General features: G+C 49.7%; 1 protein-coding gene and 1 pseudogene across 1 annotated transcript in view; one reads left to right on the forward strand and one right to left on the reverse strand.

The window, feature by feature from the left end:
• Positions 1-472, forward strand: part of LOC111816257 — a 4,204-nt pseudogene extending 3,732 nt beyond the window's left edge.
• Rufy1 (RUN and FYVE domain containing 1) overlaps positions 1-10,355 on the reverse strand; it is a 39,546-nt gene extending 29,191 nt beyond the window's left edge. The window contains exons 1-4 of the mRNA XM_023713129.1: positions 10,163-10,355; positions 8,800-8,917; positions 3,345-3,446; positions 752-875 (exon numbers count right to left, since the gene is read on the reverse strand). Coding sequence (XP_023568897.1) covers positions 752-875; positions 3,345-3,446; positions 8,800-8,917; positions 10,163-10,322 — 504 coding nt within the window. The 5' untranslated portion in view covers positions 10,323-10,355. The remainder of the gene's footprint in view (positions 1-751; positions 876-3,344; positions 3,447-8,799; positions 8,918-10,162) is intronic.
• Positions 10,356-10,755: the final 400 nt, after the last annotated feature.

Here is a 10,755-nt window from a genome sequence, read left to right on the forward strand (position 1 = left end):
ATTTATTTATTTATTTATTTAGCGGTACCGGGGATTGAACTCATGACCTTGCACTTGACAGGTAAGCGCTTATTCTACTGAGGTATCTCCCTGACCCTTATGATGGATTTTTTGAAATGTAAAAAATATACACTTAAAAAATTAAATGGTACAGGGCCCATCCTGTACTCCTGGCTACCCAGGAGCTGAGACAGGAGAAATCACAGGTCCTGGGCCAATCTGGGCAATTTATTGAGTCCTTGTCTCAAAATTGTAAAGGGGTAGGGAATGCGCCGTGGCTGCGGCTCAATGGTGAAGTGCTGCCTAGCGTGCACATCAAACACCAACACAACTGCATTCCCAAATGCGGCACAGACACCGCGGCTACCGGTGACCTGAATGAGCCCTAGCCTCTGTTCCCTCACACAGCCTGGCCACTGGTTCCTTAGAAAGAAAGCTCCCTGAGGGCGGTCCCTCCCCACCTGAACTGTGACTCTAGCCTGCCTCCCCCTCCCGCAATCCCTTGGGACTGCCACTGTCCCAGCGGTGGCCCAGCACTGCTGCTGGGCTGATCTCTTCAACCCAGACTCAGTTTGGGTGCAGTGCTCCAGACGGCAGGGGCCTCTCCAAGCTCGGGGGCAGCGAACTGCACACACTGCAGGCCTCTGTTGAAGGGCCCCGCCCAGGAGCCTTCCCAGTTCACCACCTCCCCGCACCCCTGCATAGAATCCCTGGTCTAATGCATCCCACTTGGAGTGGAATCCCTATTTACCTGGGAATCCAAGTCTTCTCCTTTCAGGCAGAGGTTGGCATCCAGGACATTGAGTCCCACCAGCAGCCCGACGAGCACTGACCCTTCTTCTTCCATGAGCAGCGCCTCAGGCTCGTAGAACTCGCTGAAAGAGACCACTGCACAGGGAAGCCGCGACTCTGCTCCCGCATGTCCCTGTCCCCTCCCTTCTGTCCACTGTATCGGGCGTTAAGTTCCAGGCTCTCCACTACAGTTTCATTTATTTGAGGTGGGGCCTGGCGCGGCTGCCTACTGGTCTTGAACTTGTGCGTGTGAGCCAGCAGCTCGCGTCAGGAGCCCAAGTGATGGGACTCCTCTGCAGCACGTGCCCACGATCGGCCTATGGCTCCCTTTCCTCTTGCCTCTGGTCACCAGGGGGTTCCAGGCCAGCTGCAACCCTGCAACTTGTGAGCCAACAATAACCCTTTTCTTGGTCGAGGTTGCCTCTCTAGGTGTTCTAATGGTGACAAGCTGCTGGCAGTCTGCACCCTCTCCTTTCTGCCAGGCCCCAGGAGGGACTAGTTCACATGGCCAAAGCCCCTCCTCTAGGTCCTGGGCTCCAGCCTCTCTTGTCCCCTGAGGCCCTGCCCGCCCGCCCAGCTCTACTGACACTAGTATGCTGGGCCCCCATTCTGCACTCACAGAAAAGCCTCACAGCCAAGGACAGAGCTCCTCCTCCTCCTGTGTCCCCCGATCTACGGCCTCACCTCTGCATACACTGTGCGCCTCATCCTCCTGCTCCCTGCTCCCTCTGGTCACAACAACTAAGCAGTCTGTGGAAGCCAAAGGCCTCAGCCGCTGTGTGCTCCAGGGACCAAAAAAGAACCTGCTACCACACACTCATTCAGGCAGAACCTGCAACTCTCTCTGAGCGCACAGCACCGAAGTCAGCACTCGCCAGCTGGGAGTGTAGCACTTCCCTGAATTTCAGCTCACAGGGGGCTGAGGCAGGTGGGTCACAAGTTTATGCCCAGCCTGGGCAACTTGGTGACTTAATGACACCCTGCCTCAAAAAAAGGGGCTGGGAATGCAGCTCAGTGCAAAGACCCTGGGTTCAACCTCAGAACTTAAACCCCACTCCTGAGAAAAACTAAAAAGAAAACCTAAAACCAAAATCCCCTAAAAAACAGAAAAAACTGGGCCGGGGAGATGGCTCAGTAGAATAAGCGCTTCCCTGGCAAATGCAAGGGCCTGAGTTCAATCCCTGGTTCTGCCAAAAAACCCCACAAAACCCAGACACACAGAAAAAACTGGTCACACATTTCTATGAGAGCCACTTTAAATTTGTGATGCTAAGAGGCATAAATTTTACAGACTGGATATGGAATCCTGAATTGGCTAATACAGGTATATTCTCTTACAAAAAGCAGGACTTAATATTTAAAAACTGCCCACTGCAGCAGCTGGGCCTCTTACCATCCTAGCACTCAGGATGCTACATGGAAAGTTCCTGGCTGGCCTGGACAACATCCACAAACACAATCACCAACGAGGACAGCTATCCACTACACCTAGTTCTGAATTTTTTTTTCTGTTATCATCTAATCTAATAGAATTTCAAAAAAATAATTTCACTGAAGCTTAATGAAATAGTCTGTCAGTTACCAACTCTTGGGATTTATTTATTTATTTATTTATTTATTTATTTATTTGTGGTACCGGGGATTGAAGGTAATAATATTTTTGAAGCATTATCTTCAAAAATTTTCCAAGATGAAGACTCATCTAAATCTTCACTCATAATCATATTTAGATATCAGCGTTCAGAAAACAAAGCACTGCCAATTTATTTATTTTTAATTTTTTTGGTACAGGGTCTCACCCCACAGCTTGGACTCATAATGATCCTCCTGCTTTCAGCCTCCCCAGAGCTGGGCTTACAGGTGTGCACCACCATGCCCCATCTACAAGACTGGCCCTTAGCACTGTCATTTTAAAATTAAGCCACAAGGTCAACTTGAGATGCATAGTGAGACCCTGTTTCAAAGAAAAACAATAAAATAAGGGCCAGCCAAATAGCTCAGCATAATGATTTTCTTCTTTACAATAAGTTTTGGACAATTTCATTTTTGTATATCTTAGTACGATTTTATTTAAGTTTCTTGTGCAAAAGATTCAATTTTCTTGGAATCCCCCCCCCCAAAAAAAACCCCAAAACCCCAAATAGCTCAGCAGCTTAAAGCACCTGCAAGCAGGTGCAGGGTCTGGGGGTTTGATCCCTGGGCTTGCCATACTGGCCCGGCCCCAGGGGTGTGCTGAGATGGCAGTTGAGACTGGGTGTGGTGGCATGCACCTGTAATCCCAGCTCTTGGGAGACTGTAAACAGGTGGATCACTATGAGTCCAATCTAGTAATGAGACCCTGAACACCCTGTAGACCCTTCCCTGAAACACAAAAATACAAAACAAAACAAAACAAAAAACCCCCAAACAATAGATAAGCCACAGAATACTAAAGATTAACAATACTTTCAATAACAGCTGTGAACATCATTCTTCTGTTAATTCAAAACGACCTATAGGATTGTGCCATCGTTTACAAAGCCAAAGAAAAGCTGAGGCAGGGGTTGCAATACCTTAAGAGATGCTTATTGTCTATCAGCACTTTCAGATAATCTGCCAGCTTCTTTTGCATGAGGGCAAGATAGAGCCAAGCTCGGCCTCTCCCCACCGCCGTCCTGGAAATCAAATAGAGAACAAGCTGTGTGGCGTGACAATGACAACAGACACACAAAACCGCACCTCAATTCAGTCAGGGATGTTCAGGCTCACACAACCCTGTGCGGCTTGTGCCACAGGGACAGCAGAGAAGGGACCTGCATCACACTTTGGGGTCTGTCTGTATTCTGCACCCTAAGCACCTGTTCTTTTTCTTCTTTTTCCAACAAAATGAAAAAATCTTAAGCCACCAAATTCTGGTTTGCAGAACACACACAATGCACATGTAAGTAAGGTCTCTCAGCGAGCCAGGAAACAACACTAGATGGTGTGACAGCTCTTTCGCTGCGGACACCGTGCAGTGTGCACAGCGCAGTGCGCAGGGCACCCAAGCCTCAGGGACTCCTATGGCACCGGCCTCAAGCGCATTTCAGGCTGGGCTGCGTTTGCAATGGTGGCAAACTGCACGTGGCACAAACCTTACCTCCTAGCATCTTTTTTTAAAAATTTTATTTATTTATGTGTGTGTGTGTGTGTGTGTGTGTGTGGCCCGCTCAGCCCACCAGGGGGCGGGGGCTGGCTGGCATGTGGTGCTGGGGGATTGAACCGCGGTCCCTGTGCTTTGCTAAGCTTGTTCTGAGTAGGTGCTTTAGACCACTCAGCCATCTCACCAGCCCCACCACCTAGCATCTTGCAGCACAGCTGCAGCACGCAGACCTTCATGCCTCTGTACCACTGGTCTCAAGCCTGCAGCTCTGAAAAGGCCCACCCTGTTCCCAAGAAGAGAAAGCTTCTAACCATAGAACTAAAACTTTAAGGAAAAAAGAGTCTGTTCGCAGCAGAGAAACTGCACGAGTAGCAGGAATAAAGGCAATGCTGCAGTGAATAATCTGCATGAAAGGATGCTCACAGGGCTACAGAGCTCACTAGATGTGGCTCAGATGCCCTCTAGAGTTTGGAAGCCAGCCTCAGAAGGGTTAATCTAATTTCAAGAATAAATGATACCAAACCACAGTAAAGGAAAAAGAAGTAGGATAAGAAGGTATGCAGGGCTGGGCCTGAGATAGCTCAGTGGCCTAAGTGCCTGCTTAGGCAAGGGGAAGGGACCAGGGTTCAATCCCTGGGACCACAATGAGTCTGAGCTGCGTAGTGAGACCCTGTACCAAAAACATAAAAATAAAAAACAGAGTACATAGTATTTATGAATGGTGAGATACAGGGACCAAGGGTCCATCCTGAGCTGGACACACACACACGCGCATGTGTGCGTGCAGGCCGCTGAGATAGCTCAGTAGACTAAGTGGCCAGGGTTCAATCCCTGGTACCACATGCCACGCCAGCCCCACCCGTATGCGCTGAGTGGCCACCAAGTCCAGGCGTGATGGTGTGCACCTGTAATCCCAGAGCTGGGGAGTCTGAAAACAGGAGGATCACTACAAGTTGGAGCTGTGTAATGAGACCCTGAACAAAACACACACACACACGCATGCACTGGGAAGATAGCTCAGTGGTCTAAGTGCCTGCCTGGCAATTGCAAGGACCTGGTTTGATACCCAGTACTACAGCCCTGGAACATGCTGGCCACTGAAACTGGGCATGGTGGTGCACACCTGCGATCCCAGTGCTGGGGAGGCTGAGACAGGAGGATCACTACAAATGTGAGTTGCATAGCAAGACTCTGCACCAAATAAATAAATGAAAGATAAAAAAAAAAAAAGAAAAAAAGAAAAAGGCAATGTTGGCGTGATGCAAAAATAAAGGCTGCTGTGTGCTGCTTAGGAAGTGAATGAAGTGGCACACCTTTTCTAGCCAAGAATTTGATGACAACAGAATCCATGGTTCAATATCGAGCGCTGCGCACTCCGGTGCTAACTTAGGGGGGACATAGGATCATGTTTGGGGTGGTGTCCGTATCGATGTGAGGGCATAATGAGAGTCTGAGGGTCACTGCAAAGTCCACATGAGGCTCTAACAATGCGCCGGGCTGAGAGCAGCGGGAGGCGTGCTCGTGCACGGCTGCGACCCCAGTGCCTTGAGCATCACCAAGTCTGGGGCAAATCTGGCAACTCAGCAAGACCCTGTCTCAAAATAAGAAAGGCTGTGTAGCTTAGTGGTAAAGCACCCCTGGGTTAGATCCCTGGTACGGGGAAAAGAGGGGGAAGATAAAAAAAGATGCTATGCACAAAGAAATACTGCCAGTCTATGGACACAGGTGTCACCCCAGCTGAGCATCACACGGTATTACAGATACGCCTGCCTGCTACACACATGTACAGCTACTGTATCAGACACATACTGAGTACTAATAGTGCAGGCCCGTAATCCCAGCACTTGGGCGGCTGAGGCCAGCCTGAGCTACACAGTGAGTGCAAGGGCAGCCTGAACTAACAGTGAGACCCTATCTCAAAAACAAAGAAAAGGGGCCGGGGAGATAGCTCAGTGGAATAAGTGCTTCCCTGGCAAGCGCAAGGGCCTGAGTTCAATCCCCAGTTCCACCAAAAAAAAAAAAAAAAAAAAAAAAAAAAAACAAAGAAAAAATCCCCTAGAAGAATATATACTAATAAAAAAGATGCGGGTGACTACTTGACATGAATTTAAAATATTGGGCTGGCGAGATAGCTCAGCAGTCAAAAGTGTTTGCTTAGACAAGCTCCGGCAAGCTCAGGGACCACGATTTGATCCCTGGCACCACATGCCGCACCAGGCCCACCCCAGGGCAGGTGAACCAGCCCCACATACGAAAAGAAGTTTAAAAGCTAAAATTAGGGGCCAGGGAGATAGCTCAGTAGAGTAAGTGCTTCCCTGGCAAGCACAAGGGTCTGAGTTCAATCCCCGGTTCCACCAAAAAAAAAAAAGCTAAAATTAAATGGAAAAAGCTATAAAACAGTATGCACACTTAACTCACTTATGTATCTGGCAGAACCAGGGACTGAACTCAGGCCCTTCAAGCGCTTGTTCCACTGAGCCATCTCCTGGCCCCAGCATGCACATTTTAGAAATCTGAACTTGTTGTTGCTTTGGAGTAGGTGACGATTCCTGCACCTGGCCCAACACCACAAGTACTGCCCTGCAAACCACTCAGCTCCAATTCTTTCGGATTCTGTCCACCTTCTCGCCCCCCTCCCACACCCACACACGCACTTTCCAGTTCAGGCTCACCTCTGGAAAACAATGAACTCTTACTCTTCTCTCCTATCTGAGAGCCAAACCCTTGCCAGGTCTCCAGAACCTGGAAACCTCTCAGCACAGGAGGACTTCTTCCTCACAGCCTCCGTGTCTCATGAGTGGATGCTGGCCCTAAGCTGCTGCTGTCATGACAATGTTGCGCCAGGGAGTCATCAATCTTTTCTCTGAGTTTGGATCCTCAGATGTGGTCCTGCTGGCCCGAACAGCCTGGCTCGACTGCCTCAGGTGCTAGCCCCAGGTGGCAGGGACTGTGGGCCCCACAGTGTGCAGCGCTGTGTCACATGCTCCATCGCAGTGACTGCCTGGAGTGGGAGTGTGGGTCAGGGTGGGTGCAGCTGCAGTCCTGGTGGGCAGGGCCAAGCTGTCCTCACCTCAGGGTGCAGCGTGACACCGTGGGGCAGGGGATAAGATAGACCTTCTCATCTGTCTGACTGACAATATGCCAGAAGGAGCCAGAAGGACACTAAGATTTTAATATATTTCTTCTCCCCACACCCTTTTTTGGGGTCTGCTGGGTCTGAACCCAGGGCTTTGGAGATGAGCTCTTCCTCCCAAGCAGCTGTATTCCTTGATTACAGGGTAATGGAGGAAGTATATAATCCAATTTGTTTTTGGCTGGTTTCTATTTCCTAATTAAAGATCAAGCAATGAGAAAAAATTGTTTTTAATTTTCAAAAGACAGAGAAGTCTTGCCTGTCTGCAGTTGCTATCTACTCTGCAAAGCTCTGTTCAATCAACAGCATGACAGGAAAAGTGAGCCATTTGGGCAACAGGTTTTGCTATGAAACAGTCTTAAACTTTGTCAGAAGTATTAAACTCTAGAAAAGTCTTCCAAGGAATGTAAAATTTATCCTGTTTCAAACCACTTTAAATAGGCTTGTATTACCTAATCCCACAAAAACTCCTAATAAGTCACGGTATTTTCAAAATATCACAGAAATTTCAGAGCTCTCCTCAGCTCCCCCAGGCTCCTGCTAGCAGCACCAAGAGCAGAGACCCATGGGTCCGAGCGCTTCGGCAGCCATGGTGGGGATGTCTAACACTGAAGCTTCTAACCTGTTAGCAACCAGAGGATTAATGAAGTGTGGTGCTGTGGTGGACCTGACGTAGGGAGCTAGTGCTCAGTACAGTAAGACTTTTGCTCTCTGCTGGGGGTGCGGCTAGTGGTAGGGTGCCTAGGAGACGCTGAATTTAGTCCCCAGAACTGAGAAGAGGGCACTGAAAAAATATCTGAGAGGCTCCAAGTGTAAAAGCTTTGTGGTGAAGGCCCACAATACTGCAATAGCGACAGGGACCAAAGGCCAGGAATACACACAGCTCGACGATGAAGGTCAGCGAGATTTAGAGGTCGTGGGGCCCAACAGATCCACGACTCTCCTGGCTCCATGCTTCCTGCCAAGAGAACTCAGGGAAGTCACTCCATCCCTCTAAGTCTTAGTCTCCACACTTGCCAATGGGTGCCCCGGGCTCGCAGAGGACCTATGCAGGGGATCAGATGAGTCAGTGAAAGGCTCTCCGTACAGTGCCTGACAGCAGATCCTTAGAGGGGCAGTTGTTACTGTCTAAAACCAACAGGCTGGCTCCACAGAACTGTTAAGCAAACGCTAAACATTAAGTCCCCCATGGGAGGCTCTTTGGAGGACTCTTACATCAGCTTATGGATCCCTAGAGCCCCTCAGAAATGTCAGATTCCACGAAGATGCCACATTTGTGTCCTCTCCAGCTTTTGATTCTGAGCACATGCGGAATGGCCCCAGGACAAACCCAGACATAGTGAATAACTCACCGGCCAGCCTATCACAATGCCCTTGACCTGGAGTTGACGATCTGGCCTAAACTCTATTACTCACACTGTCCAGCTGTGTCCAGACTCATCGAGTGTTAATGACGCCTTTTCCTCTGACTGCTCTTTAGTAATAGCTCTTCAACCTATTTGACCTGTTCAGCAAGCAGGAATCACTGTGCTCGTGTGAAAGAAAAGGAAACCGAGGCTCAGAGAGATGCAGATCTCAGAGAGGTATGGATAACAAGTAGCAGGACTGTGATTAAAGTTTAAGTAGAGTGCGGTTCATGCTACAGTTTGTTCCAAGTTAGAAAAAGTTTTATCAGCAAAGAATTGAGAAATGGGTAAATATGAGGGAGTTTTCTTTTAGAAACATCAAATTGGTATTACTACTTCTCACTCACTTTAGTTCTGGCAGATTTCTGACACTAGTAGCTATATCTGAGGCTTCTGGACAAAGTTTCTCCACCAGCTCCAAAGGACCAAAGAAAGACTTATTTTGGCCAATAAAACTCTTCTTAACTAAAAAGGGAAAACAAAAGTGTTATTCATAAGAACATGTTGCAAAATGTCTTTAGGGGCCCACAATCTTTCTCCCGAAAGCCAAGTGAAAGTGCAGAGCCGCACTGCTGAGCCCTTCTGCCTCAGTCCTAGGGACTGGGGACGGCCAAGGAGCACACAGCTCTTCCCTGACAGCAGGGCTTCTAGCACACTTGCTAAGCCCTTCTTCTGTTGCCCTGAAAGAGCACAGGCGCCTTCTACGCTCATCTGGGAACTCCGTCACCGCTTTTCCTCCTGATGGGAACAGCAATGCTTCACTTCTTCGACTCCTCACTGTCATCCCTCACCGAAGGGCTCTAGTAACCTAAGCGCTCTCCCAGCTCCCACGGTTACAATTCGTTCTGGGCACACTGAAGTTCTTTCGCAGATGCAGGGTAGGTTGCCCTAACTCTGAAATCTCCCAAATCCTAAAAATCTAATCCTAACCCTGACCCAAGGTTTTCTTTTCTTTTGTTCTAAGACTTGGACCAAAATCCTCCCTCAAATCCTCCAAACACATTAAGTGCTAACTCATTCCGTGAACCGAGAGGACCTGCAGGACGGCCTCCTTCCCACGCCCCGCCCGCTCTGCTCTCTCAGCAGGCCTGCTTCCTGGAGTGCCCCTTCCTGAGGCAGCACGAGGATCTCCCGCCAAATCTGCAGCCCGCTCCTTTTCCTGGGGTCTCAGCTCGCATTTCACCTCCCTGGAGACTTCCCCTAGCCATCTGCTCAGTTTCCTTCCTTAATTCTCCATCATTTAACTTGCTTTGCTTCCTTGACTTCATGGCACTTTGTAATGATGGCTGTTTCTGTGTCTACTGTTTGTCTTGTCTTCTAGAGCTGCACTGTCCAAGGCAGTGACCAGCCACACACGCTGCTCACAGGGCGCTCCACTGTAGCCAGTGCTAATACAGAACTGGCCTGAGATTTGCTGGAAGCATAAAATAGTGGGTTAAGCCTTGTTATGAAAAAAGGATGTTAAAAGGTCGGTAATAAAGTCTCAAAGTAATGATTATGAGTCAAAATGATATTTCGAACATACTGTTTGGTAAAACTCAGTAATATTAATTTCGTCTTTTTAAACCTTAAATGTGGCAGTGGAAAATTAAAGGCTGTTTCTGTCTTTGCCCTTTTCTTTGGACAGCGCAGCGCTATGGAGCGTGCTTCTCGGGGCCAGGGGCTGCTCTGCACACAGCGGTCGTCCTGAAACCAGAAGCCCAGGCCCACCTTTCAGCCCGTGTCTGAGGCAATGCTCCATCACCACGAAGAACTGCTGCAAGGGGGCGTGGTCCGCGTCCAGGCTGCGGCCCAGGCTCAGGGCGGACTGCAGCAAGACTCTGATGCTCAGTTTCATCATGTGCATCAGGTTGGCGCGCTCCTCCATCATCTGGCTTCTGGAGGCTGTGGGGCAAAAGCAAGGGCACAGTCCTCAGCCGACTGAGGGGGGTCCGCGGGGAGCGTGGGACGCCAGGCTCCCCAACGCGGGTGCACAGGGTGCAGACAGAAGGCTGACGATGCGTTCACAGTCTGCTGTCACCACCCCCTTGCAGGCCACAGCCCTGCCTGAGCCTCGGAGGAAGCCGGGCCTGCCATTCTGGAGGCTTTCCACGGGTGGCTTCACGCGTTGCCACGGCGATGGTTCCACCAAGTCACCTGATTGGTGTCCCCCACCACCCGAAATCCATTTTCGGCCAATGAAAGGGCTTAAACGCCACTTTAACTGGAGCATGTGCTGGGAGGGTGTCCAGCGCCTCCGGCCCTACTGGGCGACTGGGGGGGCACGCCCACTGGGCGGGCGCCGCCTCGCGTTCCTTCTAGTC

The sequence above is a fragment of the Octodon degus genome, unplaced genomic scaffold (assembly GCF_000260255.1).
Source record: "Octodon degus isolate 3935 unplaced genomic scaffold, OctDeg1.0 scaffold00029, whole genome shotgun sequence".
Classification (NCBI taxonomy): domain Eukaryota; kingdom Metazoa; phylum Chordata; class Mammalia; order Rodentia; family Octodontidae; genus Octodon; species Octodon degus.